Source organism: Zophobas morio, unplaced genomic scaffold (genome assembly GCF_036711695.1).
Source record: "Zophobas morio isolate AGI-343-1 ecotype UQ-CSIRO unplaced genomic scaffold, CSIRO_AGI_Zmor_V1 ptg001219l, whole genome shotgun sequence".
NCBI lineage: Eukaryota > Metazoa > Arthropoda > Insecta > Coleoptera > Tenebrionidae > Zophobas > Zophobas morio.
This window is the reverse complement of record NW_026973318.1, coordinates 12,752-29,958: the sequence shown is the minus strand read 5'-3', so window position 1 is coordinate 29,958 and position 17,207 is coordinate 12,752. Positions and strand designations below refer to the sequence as shown.

Below are 17,207 nucleotides of genomic sequence, written 5' to 3'. Positions count from 1 at the left end.
TTTTTTTACCTTTTTATATATTTATAAGTTTTCAATAACTTTTATCATTATTTTTTTTAACAAAATTTTAGTGTCCCGGAGAAACAATCTTCGTCCCCAGTGGTTGGTGGCATGTTGTCCTTAATATGGACAAGACTTTAGCGGTGACTCAAAATTTTGTTAGCAGAGTTAACCTTAACCTCGTATGTAAAATTGATTGTCTTATAATAATTTTTTTTTAGTTTTTCCTTATTTTGTCTTTAATATATTCTTAATACCATAAAAAGTTATTTAATTAGTATCAAGCAAACATCGTTAAAGTTTACTATATCAAATTTTTGATATAAAAATCATTTTATTTATTTTTTTTTAATTTTTTATAACCATATAAGAAAAAATAAAATACAAATAATTTTTAAACTTTAATTTTTTATAACCATTTAAGAAATAGAAAATTAAAAGTTTAGTGATAATTGAAGTTTTTTACTATAAAATTGATAGAAAAACTTTTATATTTTAGAACAAAAATTATTTAGTATTTAAGTTTATTTATTAATTCTGTGCTTTTATTGATTATGAAACCTAAAAAAAAAAAGTTAAATCGTATTTTTACATTATAATGTAATATTTTCTTTTATAATAAGAATATTATAATTCTTTATTATTTTTTTACTAATGTATAGTATTCTACGTTTTTTTATTATGTTTAATATTATATTATCTATGAAAAAATTAATTTTTTTAACTTAAAGGGAGTTCTCCATAAAGTGTATAGAGTTGTTAATCTATTAATAAAAAGAATAATTTATTAAAATTATTTTTTTATAAACTTTTAGAGGTTTATATTTTATTAACGTTAGAAAATATTTTATAATTTCATTAGGTATTTATTTACTTATAAGATATATCGTTATGTTAATAATTCTAGAAAGTTTGTATATTTATATTATGCGAACTTCCGAATAACGCATAATTGTTGGTTATACACGGGTGTAATGTTAGTCTGTTCAAGTCTCAGCTTACTTTTTTCTTACTCCAATAGGGATAGGGTAACAATATTAATTTACATAAAAATTATATCCAAGGGTATATACAAGTATAAAAAAATAATAATTCAAATTTTTGTGTTAGAGTTTTACTAATACTTTATATTTATATAATATATATAAGGTGTGGAAATTAACTGTTAAGGGAAGACCGAAGTTTTCAAAATATTGGTTTTATAAAGTTACTCATGAAAACCCACAACTCGCACTGAAAATGAAAGAAGCAAATTTTATTGGTCATTATTACTATTATAAATTTACTATTCTTTTTTATGTAGTAAACAATTTCAAACTTTAAGAAAAGTAAAAAATATTTTTTACTATTGTAACGGGTATGTATTAAATGTCTTTAAGATTGATCGATTATTATTATTTTTTTAGTTAAGACTGAAAAATAAAATTTTCGCTTTGTTTTTTTATTAGACTCTCATTATAAATAGCTGAAATTTATAAGTTATCAAGAAGCAATTTTTTGGCGTTAACCATTATAAATGATTTTTAAGAAAGTTATAGTAATGGCAAAAGATATTAATTAAAGAGTAAAATAATATTTAAAACTAATAATTCTTTTGAAATTTAAAAATTTTTAGAGGTAATTTATATAAATATTCTAGAACGTATATTATACATTTAATAATATATATTAACTAAAATAATAGTTATTATAATATATCTCATGGATACGTAATACTTAAATAAAAATATTTAAATTATAAATAATTATTTTTTGAATATTTGGAGGCACTTTGTATAAATATTTGATAAATAAATAAATAATAATATATAATATGTATATTAATTGCTTGAGAATTTGCTTACTTATTTTTAAGTTTACTTCAAGAAAATAATTATATAATATTTTAATAATTCAGTTTCACACTTAATATATATTTTATTCGTGTTTAACATTAATTAATATATTATTATTTTTAATTTTCTTTTCGTAAAAATATCTTTATAGAAAAAGAGCTTAACTTCCCTGAAGATTCTAGTTCCGAATCATCGTCTTCTACTTCAGACTTTTCTGATTTTCCTCAAGAATTCCAAGATACCATTCTTTCTCAACGCGGCAGTCACCGGAATTATTCTGATTTGAAGAAAAGAAGTCGTTGCACAATAGATCGTAATTATAAAAATAAAAAAAGACCTTAAATATTATTTATATTTTTAACTTCATATATATTTATCTATTTTTACTGAACTTTATTAAAATAATTTTTCTGTAACTGTTGCAAATTTGAAGTTTAGAATTTATAAAAGCAAAAAGAAACAGATTTAATTTTATTAGTTGAACTTTATTAAAAATAGAGTTTGTATATAATTTTATATTTTATGGTCGTATACAACATATTTTTTATTGGAAAATAAATTTAACATTGAGAGTGTTTTAAAATAAATCAAAAAGTTAAAAGAATTTTTTTTAAAAACTTATTTGAAATAATATAGAAAGGATTATAAAAAGTGCATGTAACTGTTTTTTTAAACTTTAGAAATAAAAAAAAATACACTGCGTTTTCCTATACTTGCAAGCGTTAAATTAATGTGCTAACCGCGCAGTTTATAGCTGTGAACAGTTTTATAAATAGTAAAGGAGCGCGCATACACAAGTGGTCTTAATTCATTTATAAAAGAGAAGCATTTTTTTTAATGTAATTTTATATATACTAAGTAAAGTCTTGCTTAGTTTAACTGTATTTGTTTAACTAATTTGCGTTGCAAAGTAAAATTTTTCTGAAAGGAAAAGCTTTCAAAGTATTCTTTATTTAAAAGACCAAATGCGTTAATTTTAATCAACAAAGTCAACAGATCTTTAAAGAAATAATTGTTGTATTTATACTAATAAAAGTTCTTTTTTCCGTTGAATACTATCAATCGATACTAAATACAGTACATACTATATATATATAAATCTTTTAAAAGTATAAAACTTTTATTAAAAAACAGATTTCTTACTATAAAAAATTAATTTATAAACTCTTTATCTTTAAGTCGTTAGAAAAAACGAAAAAATTATTTATAGATATAAAAAATTCTTATCAGCTACGTATAGCATTTAAGAGACAAATTTCCTAAAGATTAACACTTACCTACTCCGACAGATTGTTATTTTTTAAATTCTTAAAACTTGTTTTGTAAATTATAAGCTTTTATGTTATTCTACAAAAAATTTATTAAAGCTCTAAATATTATAAACTTAACAAAAATCTATTTTAGTATAAGAACTTTCGATGCAGTTTTTAGTATAGCGTCTCCCTTTAAAAGAAATGTTTTTTTTTGAACGGAGTATAAGTAGTACAAATATCCCGACGAAATTTCTTGTGCACCTATCAAAATTTATTTTCAAAGAAGCGTCACTCCGGATTCCTCCACAAGTTTATTAAAAAAATGTTTTTTGTTTAACTTTCTATAAACCCTATAATATTTCCTTCTGCAACTTTAAGTGTTTATTATTGTAATAAATAAAAACTATTTGAAACTTGAAAACTTTAACCATTTAAGGGTAAAATAAATTTATCTACTCAACAAAGGTAAAATTCTTATAATAATAACGATAATGTTATAAAAAAATATAAAAATATAAATATGTATGTATTATTTAAAATTTGATGGTATATCTTCATTATGGTATAATTTTACCTTTTTAATCTGTAAAGTTATTAATCATTATCGCTGTTAAATAAAAAATTTCTTTGTAATATAAATTTTCAATGGTATATAAAAAATGAAACTTATAAATAAATATATATATAATTTAAATGATTATTTCGTTAATTTTTCGTATAAATGTATTTTTACTTTACTTAAATTTGCGGAGTTATATTATTTTTTTTTAATAAAAATAAAATAATTTAAGTAAATTTATGATTTTAAAAAGTCTTGTTGTTATGATAAATAAAAATATTAATTAATTATTCCTATAAATATAAAAAATCAAAAATGCTTCCCAGAAGGGCAGGTATTGGAAATTGATAAAAATAATATTTTTATAAATAAGCCATCCCATTTTAGCCTTTTTTATGTATTTTTATATTAAAAACAACTAAACTTTTAAGAAACTACAAGGAAAGCAATTTTAAATAAAGAAGTGAATGTGAATGTAAACTTTATTAATTTTTAGAATAAAAAGATGTTACATTCAAGCTTGAAGCCGTCATTTCTCATTACAAATCCTAAAATTAATTTTAAATAAAAAATTAAACTGAATAAAGTTTAAGTAGTAAATTATAAAAAAATAAATATAATTAATTCAATTAAAAAATATGAATTAGAAAAAAAAATTAACTAAAATTTCTAAAAAAACCAAAATTAAAAAAATTTTTAGTCCGAATAGAAATGTTAAAATATTATAAGAAGTTCCAGCAAACTGTTTACTTTCTTTTTTTTTAAGTATAAGATAATGAAACATTAAAAAAAAATTAGCAAGGAAATATAAAGTCATTTTCATAAGCAAAATGAAAAAAAAATAATTAAAAAAGTTATGTTAGAATATATAAATAAAACCTACACTACTTGATTATTTTTATTATAAAAAAATTTAAAAGCAAGATCAAACTTAATTAATGACTTATACTTAAAAAAAAAAGAAACTAAATATTTCATATAATTATATTTTACTTAATCATGTAAAAAAAGTTTAAATATATTAATAAAGTAATTTATAATAATAACTTTCATTTAAATAAATGAACTAAAATTTATAAATGGAAAATGGATTCTAATAAATATTCAGTATAAGTTTTTTAATAGCAATATCAAACTTTTACTTGTAATTTAACAATTTCTAAATTTCATATATAAACCGATATTATATTTGATCACGACTATAAAAAAAAATAAGTTTAGCAATTTGATTAATAGTAAATGATAATAAAGTTTGCTCATACTTATTTAAAAACTTATACTTAAAAATATAATAGTTTCTATATCACATATAAACTAATATTTAAATCAATCATTCCTAAAAATTAATAAATCAAAAATATTAATAAAAAAGTATTAATAAGTAAACGGTAATTTATAAAAAATAATTTTAATATTTAAAAAAAATGAATTAAGCAAATAATAAATATAAGTTTCTTATTACAAAATCAAACTTATACTTAAAAAAAAACAGTAGTTTATGATATTTCATATAAAAACTAACACTACTTAATCACCGCACAAAAGAGTATAACTATATTAATTAGTAATATACAATACTAAAGAAAATTTTAGTTCCTACATTTCAGGAAATTAGTAAAAAAAATTAAAATTAAAAAGTATATATAAAATTGAGCAGGGGATATACTATTGGATATGGACAGGAAGGAGGATTGGGACTGGGAAAAGAAGTGCAAGACGGCGAGCCCAGCGCAGGATTGGTGGATATAGGTTTTAACAGGCTTGCGTCCTAATTTAGTAATAAAGCTTAAAAAAAATTTATACATATCTATTTTTAATAATGATAAGTTAAATATTATTAATTTCAGTTTATTGATGAACCGAATTATATAAATTAAATAAAAATAAATAATTTATCTTTTTTTATTTTTTTAATAACTTCATAGAGTTGATAAAGTTATTTAATGAAGTTTATAATTATGTAAAATTTATACTATTTGCACGGGAGGATTAGGTAAAATTCCGACGCTTTTAAAAAATGAAGTAACCTGATAAGAAAAAAAAGTCATAAAGACCAAAATAAAAGTAAATATTCATAAATAAACTTGTCTGGGAACTTCCATTAAAGTCATTTCTGAAAGCTTCGAAGGAATTCCGAGACATTCTCTAAAAGGAACTTCACAAATTTATTAGATATCATTTAACAAATATTTCTTTAATATATTAATTTCTTAAAAAAAATAAACTAACCCTCTAAAACAATTTTTTTAATTGAAAATATAAACATCGCTCTCATAATTACTTCTTATATACTATTATTAAATAGTAATTACTTACTTTTAGAACTACTCTTAAATAATTATTAAGTATTTATAATTAAAAGTAATTTTTATTATAGTTATTGCTTATTTACTTTTATTTTTTATTAAATATTATATTTAATTCAAGTGCTTTACTTAATAATAAAACTTAAACCACTAATAATTACAATATATTTTTTTATACATTTGAAATATTATTTTTTGTACATTATAGATAAACCATAAATTATCAATGCTTTACACAAAGATTAAAGTTAAATATTAGTATATAAAATAAATTTTATAACTTTTACATAAACCACAAATATTACTTTATAATATAATTTAAATATAAATGTTTGGAATAATATATTTTTTTTATAACTTTTTTTTACTTTGTTATACATTAAATACAACTTATGAATGCTTTACTTTGTAATTAAATTTGATCTAATAATTTTAAATATATAATTTAATTAAAACTTTTTTTTTAGTTTTATTATATAAACTATAAATTTAAAATGCTTTGCATCATAATAAAATTTATATTTTTAATGTTTATAATATTTTTTTAAACTTTTCTGTAATAATAATGACATTATATAGTACCGAACTGCACGATATCTCGAGCCATTTGCTGGCCTTCTGAACTTCTCAAAGGAACAACATCAGCATCCAAAACGCCCATTTTCGAAAAATCCGAATCTCCAACTCCAACAATAATAATCTTTTTAATAAAACTTTTCAAATACGAATATTTACACATATATAATCATAAAAAAATTTTCTTTAATAATAGTAAGTAAAAAAAGTTTCAAGCTCGACACCGTTATACTTTCCATAAACGTTATATATAAAAATATATTGAACACCTTAAATTTAATTTTATTAAAAAGTTAAAACTTTCCTAACTAAATTTATATATAAGCATAAAAATTTTCTTAAATAATAAGAATTTTATATTTTTAATAATATTTAAAAAATTAAAAAAAATACATATATTTTTTGAAAAAAAGCTCGACTTCTTAAAAGTTCATTAACGTTTATTTATATATATTTATATAAAAAATCTTTAATAAATACTAAAACTAATATAATTAAATGTCACCTATTTATAATAAGAAAATATATAATATAAAAGCCCGACTTGTCAAAAAGTTTCTTAAACATCAATAAAAATTACATTCATTCAGTAAAAAATATTAAATTTAATATAATTATTTAATTTTCAAATTAAAAAATAAAATTTTTGTATAATAAAAAAAAAATGTTAAATAAGAAGTTACTTCTAAAAAAGTTTAGTAATAAATAAAAAGTATAATGTATAAACGTTAATAAAAAAAGTTATATAATATAGATAACGTATATATAAATGTTTGTTTATAAACAATAAAAAATAAAGTTGACTTGAATATAATATTTATTTAGTAAAAAATTAAAAAAAGCTTTTTCTTTCAACGTATTTTACGCCTAATAATAATTTAATAATAATATAGAAAAGTAAAAATTTACTATTACCATAAATAAAAGCGTTTAAAACAAATTAAATTGTCATAGAAAAGTTATACTTAAAAAAAACTAAATAAAAAAACAATAAAAAGTAATACATTATAATATAATATTAAAAGAAAAATACTATAAATAAATTCATCACTATAAATATATTAATAATAAATAGTAATTAATTAATAAATTAAGAAATAAGAAAATAAAAAAAGATAATAATAATTAAGAAACCATTTTATTTATATATAAAAAATAAATATAACAAACATTTTAAAATAATAAACTTTTCATTTTAGTAAAACAAATAAATTAAAATATAAATCAACAATTATTCAGTTCACTTAAAAAAATTGTAATGCGTATAATATAATTGTAATATATATAAATAAAGTTACATGCTCTTTATACTTATAATTATAAACTTAATATAATTTTTTATTAATATTAATATATAAAAGTTTTCTTTAATAACTGTATATATATATAAAATAATAAGACAATATTTTTTATGAAATACTTATTTTTATAAACTTTAGATAAAGTTTTTTATTAATATCAAAATATTAAAGTAATTTATATTACAAGTATAATAATAAACGCACCGATAACGGAAGAGTCGATGCTTTAACAATTTCGTCAATAGTAAATTCCATATCTTTTTTATCAGTATATTATTAACATACAATTAAAATAATTTGTTATGTAATTAATAATATATAAAAAATATTAAAATATACTAAAGTTTAAGCATGTGAATAATAACAATATATATATATATATATATATATATTAAATGAGATAATCAAAAAGTAAAGATATCATGTCCAACAGCAAAAATAACTAAATAACTAATACAAGCTCTTTTATAAATTATATAATGAAATTTTTAAAAGATCATTAAAAATAAAAAAAAATAAGTAAAAAAGCACTAAACAACAATATATATAGAAAATTATTACTTGTTATATTAAAGTATTTGATAAATTAATCCAAAAATAAATAGAAAAGCAAAAATATTAAGAAAACCTTAAAATCAACCTAAAAAAATAAAAATAGTAAAGCGGAAGCAAAACTGTTAATAATTAAAACTAAATTTGCATGAAAATAATTAATTAGACTAAATAAAAAGGCGCGAATTATATAAATGGGAACAAAAAAGAGATAAGAAAAAAGCATTAATGTTAAGCAAAGAAAATAAGCATAAGTAAAAAGTAAAAAGTAAAAAAGTAGAGTATTTACCTAAATGTAATACAGTAATGTGAAAAAAAATAATAAAAGAAAATAAAGCCAATATCCAACAAAAATATTTGAAAATAATACAGTAAACTTACTGAGTAAAAATATAAAAACAAAAAATATTATAACTACACATATAAAAAAATAATATAGAAATAAATATATATAAAAATAAAGAAGTATAATATAACATGAAATAAAAAAAATAAAATTAAACTAAAAAATTTTATAAAAATATAAAGAAGATATCATACAGTGTAACCAAGCACATAAAAAAATAATAAATTAATAGAAAATATATTAAAAAATATATAAATAATATATCAAATGTAATAAAAAGAGGAAATAAAAAAAATATACTAAGTAAATAAAAAGCACCTGATATTATTCCATCCGTAAGCATAAGTAAAATAATATACTTTTGCTTGCCAGAATTCATAGCACGCTTAGCATGTTCCGCTGCATATTTTATTATCTGTAAAAATAATACTTCATTAGGTTATTATGCTAAAAAGTTTTTTTTTAATACTACCCATAATATTAATAATGATCTCGTTAACTAATATAAAAGTGATACTTGTGAAAAGTTTGTGGGGCCAAAAAGTTGAACGCGGCTTAATGTTTCCCGATACGCCTTTAATATTCCTTCAATTCCGTGCACTTCCGGCTAAAGTGAAATAACCAATGAAAATACAAATAATAAAGATAATAGTGGGGAAAAAAAATAATTTAATAAAATAGAGACTATTATAATAATATTTTATTCTTTAATATTGTAAAATTTCGTTAAAAATTTTGCAAAGGTTACATACAAATAATCAAAATAACCAATGAAATGATACGCTTCGTCAAGAGTTATATTACATTAAATAACTTAATTAAAAAATCTATAACCAATGAAAAATTACATAAGCCGCCAGACAAACAAATAAAATTAATGTAATTATTAAATAATAACACTTCCTTGTATACAAAACAATCGTTTACCGCTATTTTACAGGTACAAAAAAAGCCACATGAAAATATATCCTTATATAAACAAAATTGGCCAATTAAAAGCTCACAATTTCTAGCCAAAAAAAAGTTTAAGGCCCCAATTGAAATTAAAATAAATTTAGTGTTTATCATTAAGCAATTGAGTATATATGAAATTCGAGTAAAAAAATAACAAAAAATTTCTTATAATAATTAAATATATTTTAAACCTTTCGTCTTCAAAAATAAAATAAAGGGTTATTTTATAAGTAAAGACGTAATTTAAAATAACAATTATAAATGTAAATAAAACTGCCATATTTACAAATGGTTAAGATAGGACCAATCAATATTAATAAAATTTTATAATAAAAAAGTAAATTTTTATATACGATAATAATATTTCAAGTTAACTTAAATTGATAATTAAAAACAAAATAAACTTTCACAGAGTTGATGAGCAGAATTATATTACAATCATAATTTATGTTTATTATTTAACAACAAATTTATAAAAGTTTCAAAAATATATACTCCATATTATAAATTATTCCAATACAAATATATAAATAGAATAAGCGTTAAAAAGATTTGAATAAACATACGGAGGCAATATTGTTATTTAAAGGAAAGCAGTGACTGACTATTCCGGAGTCCGGAAGTTTCGCGCCGAAACCAAAAAGAGGAAAAAGAAGATCCGAATCGTAAGAACACAATATTCTTCCAATAGAGAAAATGGCTTGTTCGTACTGATAATATAAATATGTACAACAAAGTTTACAAATATATTATTATTGTATACAATACTTCATTGTTCGGACCTAAAAAATGTAAAGATGATGGATTCTGCGGGTCTCTATATTAGTAATATTTATTACTATATATAAAATTTTAATAACAAATATATAATAAAGTAAACTAGATAATTAATATTAATAATATAATATAAAATATAAACTAATAGTCAACTTATGAAATTAATAATAAATAAATGTATATGAAAAATTAAATTCTTCTCTATTTAATAAAGGTAATAATAAATTATAAGAACGATATGATACTACCCATTGGAGGAAGTGAAGTCAATGCCAACAATCAAGTTAATATCCAAGCCTCCACGGATAAACTCCAAAAAGCTGAAGTGCAATAAAAGTAGTGAAGACCAGAAAAAAAGAACTTCAAAAAAAAAAATTATTTATAGGTCACCCAAAACGTTATAAACAAAATAATTTAAAGATAAAATTTTACTGATGAATATATTAGTATTTTCATTAAAAAATTTGCAAGCAAAAATGAGATAAACTTCAAAAAACTTGTGTTATAAAAATAGCAAAAAGGAGGATTATAAAAACTTTAATGAAAAATTCAATAAAACTTTTAGGACAAGTTGCAATAAATAGTGAAACCAAAATAAATAACTGAAAATTAAAATGCAAAACGTTACATACCAAAAAATATTTTCATAGTTTCATAAAAAGTTAATGAGCAGAAATAATAATACGCAATAAATTTTTTACGTTGACTCGCGCTTAACTTCAAATAAATGAACCAAAAAAATTCCAGAGTTCTTTTTTTTTATTGAATTCTTCAGAACAATAGAAGTATTATTAAGGTTAGCCTCCTGCAACTTCGCAGCAGTAGTCTAAAAAAAATAATACACGTAAGTCAAAACAGTTTTATTTTTTTTATAATAAAAATAAATACATTAGCTCTGTTATATTATAAATAATAGAAAACTTAATTATCAACAAGAAAAATATTAAAAGTAAATAATGCTTTTTCTTAGAAAAAAAAGTAGAACTGATTGGTGATACATAAAAAAAATTTTATTTTAAAATCAAATTTTAATATTGAAGGTTTTATATTCTTTTATTAGAAAAAACTAATAAATAAACAATAAGACTTTTGTTTGGTTTTTTATACGAATAAAACAAGTTTTGTTTTTGCTTATATACAAAAAAAGTAAGAAAGTTTAATATAATATAAAAACTTTTCATAACCAACATACGTATATATCATATAGTAAAAGTTATGTTTTTCATAAATAACTTTTACTTGAACTTTTTCAGTAAAAAATGATGTTAATGTTAATAAATATAAACTGAATATAAGTAAACAAATAATCAAAAAAATTGATGAAGGTAATACCATAAATTCACCAATCAAAACCTCGGAGCCAAAGAAGCCTTTATGGAAGCACTCAACTTTCAAATTTCTTTCATTGATTATAATGATATCATAAAAATATACGTTAAAACATAAAAAAGAGTCCGCAAAAAAGAAGAAAGCTTTTTTTTACTTTTTTTTTATTATTATACTTTTCTTATTATAAACCTAAAAACATCAAAAAGCGAATTTCACAAAAAAAATTTTTATTTAATTATAAAAGTTTTATTAATAAAAATATATAATATATAAAAAAATAATCATTCAATAATTATATATTAAAAAAATATAAAGTCTTAATAAACTTAGAAAAAATAAAAATAAGTGTTAAGTAAATAAAGGTTTATAAACCATATACAATAAGATTTAAAGCTACGATAGTAAAATAAAACAGAAGAACATAAAATTAAAATAAAAATGATAAATACTTATAAAATAATAAAAAGTATATATAAAAAGTTTAATAGCTACAATATCTTAATAATATAATAAAATAAGTTTATAAATAATATGCAAACATGTGAGTAAAATACTACAAAAAAACTTAGAAATTTAGTTTCATAAATTAAATAATTAATATAATACAAAATGTATTGAATGTGTTACAAATAATAAAAGTGTATAAAAGTTATCAATATATAAAAGAATCACGCATCTTTTAGCATAAATTAAAACTACCCCGATAAAGTTTTATAAATTATTATATAAAAAATTCATAACAAAAAGAAAAATACAAAAAATATTTTTTTAAGCAAATTTAATATATACATTTTTGAAAATTTTAAAAAAGTGGACGTCTTTTAATGCTTCTTATACCTTAGTACGACTAAATAGGTATAAAATGCTCTACTTAGCTTTATATATTATTTATACGCGAGTCTATTCTTAAACAACTTGTTCCACTTTCCTTATCATAATTCCGTATTAATATTTTTTAATATTATACAAAGTCGTTTCTTTCCTGTATTATTATTAATAATAAATAAAAGAATAATATAAAAACCTGTGAAGGTCATTATTGCATAACTTTTGAGCAGAAATATGAATTTTAGAAAAAACCGGATGACGTGTAGATCTCTTTTGAGCTTCTGACTATAATAATAATATAACAATTATAATAAATAAAACTTGTTACATATCCTTAAAAAAAACGCCTCTTTAGAAGTTTGTAATAAATAAGCAGGACGGAAGTATAGTAGATATTAACTTTATAAACAACGTCGTAGGAGCCGTCCTCTCTGACTCGAGAGATCCGTATAAACGGATAGCAAAAAGTAAAGAGCCCTTTTCTATCCAAATCTTTCTGTAATTAATATTATTATAACATTCATTACTATTAAATATAAAACGTAAAAATAATAAATAACGATAATTTACCATAATAAAATAAATAAAAAAAATGGTTAAAAGTGTTCAACATAGAAAAGATAAAGGAAGTAATAATAATATAATAGTGTTTCTCATAAAAAGTATTAATATAATATTCCATGATACTAATAAGAAAGATAATAAAAATAATAATTATATCAATGGCTATAAAATTATAAAAGTAGTAGATTTTAAAAAAAGAATTAATAAATAATAAAGATAATAAAAGTTATAGCGATATTTGCGTTGGTATGGAAAAACATTATCCAGTTAATATTAGTATTAACATATATTTATCACAATACATGTAATAATAGTAGAAGTAATGACAGTAATAACAGTAATTATTAATGTTATAGTATATAATAGTAAGAGAATAACAAAAATAACCGCTTTAAATAATATATAAATAGATCCTATATTCTCTCCAACTTCTTCAGCAGACACAATGAGATGACCTTTAATAATATCATAAATAAATATTAAAAAATCACATATATAAAGAATAGAATAATAATTAGTTTTCTGAAAAAATATATCCATATTTAATTTTTCAAAACTTAATAATAGACACTACTAAAGTTTGCATTCATATTCATCACATATAATTATAAAAACCAAAAAATAAAAATAATAGTGAAGTTTTCAATAAATATAATAGGTAATAATAACTAATTTTAATAAACTTATTTACATGGTAAAGACCTTATAAAAAGTTAAATTAATTTCAATAGTATTATGTAGATATTAACTTAAAATAAATATATATCAACATATTTCATACATTTAAAGTATTCATAAGTAAAAAAACAACGCAAAAATATAAAGGAGGATAAAACCAATATTATAAAGAAATTTTTGAAATCCTATTCTTTAATAATGCAGACATTTTATAAAAGTTGTATAAATAATTTTATATAAAAATTATTTATTTCTAAATAATGGTATCAAAAAGTTTGCATATATAATAAATGGAAAAAAAAAACCAAATAAATATAATTCATACAAAATAAGTAAATTTATTACTTAAGTCTAGAAAACCTCCACTATTATTAATAAAAGATAATATTTACACTATTTTCATAATTTTACAACAGTTGCGGATTATTCTCTAACTCTAATTAGTGTTAAAATTTTTTTTATTATATTACTAATCAAACTACCAAAAATCATAAATGAGAAGTAATTTTTCTATATATAATAAATATTTTTCTAATATTAAATTTTCCATAAAAAATTTTATAACAAAAATATCAATCAAAAAAAATAATTTATTATAACTATATAACAAACTTATTTTCAAAATAAATTGTTATTATGTAATATACAATAAATAAGATTTAACATTTTATTTTTTAACATAATGAAATTTATATTATTATTTTTTTTTTTACAAATATAATATTTAGTATTTATAATAAATACTAACTTTAAAAGACATAAGAGACGATATCTGATATAAAGCTTTTAGTTTGTATACCTAAAATAAAAAAATAAACAATTTTAAAAAAAAATTTTTTTAATTACTTTTACTTTTTATTATTTATTATTCTAATAGATCAGATATTAATTTATTTAGTACAAAAAAAAAATTTATATTTTTCTTAAAACTTAAACCGTTAAACCTTTTACTTCTGTAACATATCATGTCAAAAAAAACTTCTAACTTTTGGTTAAAGAACAAACGTTTATTAAAATATAAGTAAATAATAAATATATGAAGTTAAAAATATCATATGAAGTAGTAGCCTAAATAATAATAAAATATTCTATAACTTTCAAAAATTTTTTAATAAAAATTATTACAGAATTTTTTTTACAAAATCTTAAGCCTGTATATATTTCTTTTAAAGGTTATATTTTAGTTATTATAACTTTTAAGTATTATAATTTAACTCCAAATAAAATAAATTATGTTCTTAAAAAATTTCACAATATTTAAATATACAATATAAAATATAAAAAAAGTAGTAAAAAACCTTTGTCTGTTTAATATAAATTATACCAACAATATAAGAATTATTATAGGCAATAATAATAACTACTTTCAAACAAATAAAATAAATATAAAAAGCTATAAACTTAGCTTTATATAAAAATCAATCCTTTTTACTACCGCTGACTTGTAATAAACAATTTAAATTATTAATTATATACTTTTTATTCAACTTAAATCTTAAATTAACAAATTACAAAAAACGTTTATATTAAAAACTTTTTTTACTTTAAATTATGAACTTAAATATATTTTGCTTTAAACAAAAGTTATATACCAATTCTTTTACCTTTTAATTGATAACAAACTATACTTAAGATTTTTCTGCTTTTAGTTATTAATTTTTAAGTATATAAATTACTATAAAAGCATTAAAAAAACTTTATATATTTTGCTTTAGGTAACTCAAATTAAAAATTTTAATAATTATTAGTTAAATTCTTTAAGTCACTAATATAATAAACTTTTGTTATATTAAAAAACTTTTCTACTATAAATTCCTATATAATTTTTCATTATTTGCTTTACATAAAAATTAAATTAAAACAATTCTTTAATAAAATATATACAAATTTTAAAAAATAGATTTAATTATAAATAAAATAATTTTTTTTAAAATCTTAAACCTTTAATTTATTAATTATAGTTAACTTATTTACGTTAAAAAACTTTTCTTATACTTTTTAAAAGTAACTATAAATAGTAACTGAAAAAAAATTACTAAAAATAAAATTAATATGGTACAAAATAAATATAATAATTTAATGTACAGTTAATAAAAAATCAAAACTTTAAATAAAAAAGTACTAAACTAAATTTTATGATAAAAAGTAAAATATTAATTAATTATTTTCCTTTTATTTATTACTATATAATAAATTTCTTTAATCTTATAATTTTATTACGTTTTCTAATTAGTACTTCATAAGGTCATATTACGTATAATATGTAAAATAAAATTATTAAGATTATATCAAGTAATATTCTATAAAATTAAAAATATTAATTTAAAAAAATTAAAAAATCCTACCAGGATTAGAAATTTTTGGATTTTTTAATGCCTTCATTAATTTGGAGCCTGGAGAGCCTACGATATCACCTTATATCAATTAATATAAATTTGTAGCGATCTTTCAAAAAATTAAAAAATTTAAAAAAATATTAATTAAAAGTAAAATAAAGTTTTAAGGAATATAAAAATAAATAAATAAGGTTAAAAGTTAAAGCCCGAAGATTTATATGGAATATATAATGGTTTAATCTTAGTTATCTAAATTGAAAAATCAATAGAGTTCAATTTATGTAAAACCGCTATCTCCGTATATAAGTTAAAACTATAATCAACAATCAAATTATAGTAGTAATTTTAAAGAATATAAACCAGGTAAACCTATTTAAGTTAAAAAGTAAAAACATTGACTGCAAATATAAACTCCAAACTAAATCAACGTAACAATATAAAAAGTATTCTTAAATTAAAATAAATTAATCAATTGAAGTAATAAATAAAAATAGATTTGTAAAAAAAATTTTAAAAAAAAACCTAAGCAACATTGCATGCTTCCAATATAATCCTGGCTTTTTAGATCTTTGGAAAAAATTATATAAATTAATATTTATAATAAAATTTTATAAAGTTTAATAAATTAAAACCTTTTTTATCATTATCTATATCATAAACTTCAAATTTTAATTCTTGCAATTCTTCAAAATGATAGGATAGTATAATAGTTTGTGACCAGTTTGGGTTTAAGTTATCACTAAATGTTAAAAAATTAATAAGTAAAAAACGTTAAAATAACATATATATATATTACTTAATTTTTTCCGTTTGTCCTATTAGCTTCCAATTATTCTTTTTCTTTTCTTTTATATACACAAAAGCCTGAGGATCACTCTTTGAAAAAACATCTAAATCAGACAAGTTTCTAATCAAAAAAAAGCATATATTTAATATTATACTTATATCATAGTATAAAGAAAAAAAAATTTAAAAACCTTCCTTGCAAGTGCAGTTCAACCTTCTGATACAAA

At 19.0% G+C, this 17,207-nt stretch overlaps 1 protein-coding gene across 1 annotated transcript; it reads right to left on the bottom strand.

Moving 5' to 3' along the window:
• Positions 1 to 4,111: 4,111 nt before the first annotated feature.
• LOC135122406 (copine-3-like) lies at positions 4,112 to 17,207 on the bottom strand. The gene is made up of 21 exons (XM_064046577.1): positions 17,172 to 17,207; positions 16,991 to 17,101; positions 16,827 to 16,933; positions 16,717 to 16,761; positions 16,204 to 16,272; positions 13,568 to 13,635; positions 13,017 to 13,112; positions 12,813 to 12,901; positions 11,792 to 11,858; positions 11,161 to 11,285; positions 10,708 to 10,779; positions 10,451 to 10,499; positions 10,249 to 10,392; positions 9,246 to 9,335; positions 9,047 to 9,143; positions 8,035 to 8,087; positions 6,536 to 6,653; positions 5,732 to 5,802; positions 5,621 to 5,674; positions 5,314 to 5,415; positions 4,112 to 4,195 (listed from the first exon to the last, which is right to left on the bottom strand). Exons 4-21 carry the CDS (start codon positions 16,730 to 16,732, stop codon positions 4,187 to 4,189), a joined length of 1,389 nt encoding a protein of 462 aa, XP_063902647.1. The 5' UTR covers positions 16,733 to 16,761; positions 16,827 to 16,933; positions 16,991 to 17,101; positions 17,172 to 17,207; the 3' UTR covers positions 4,112 to 4,186.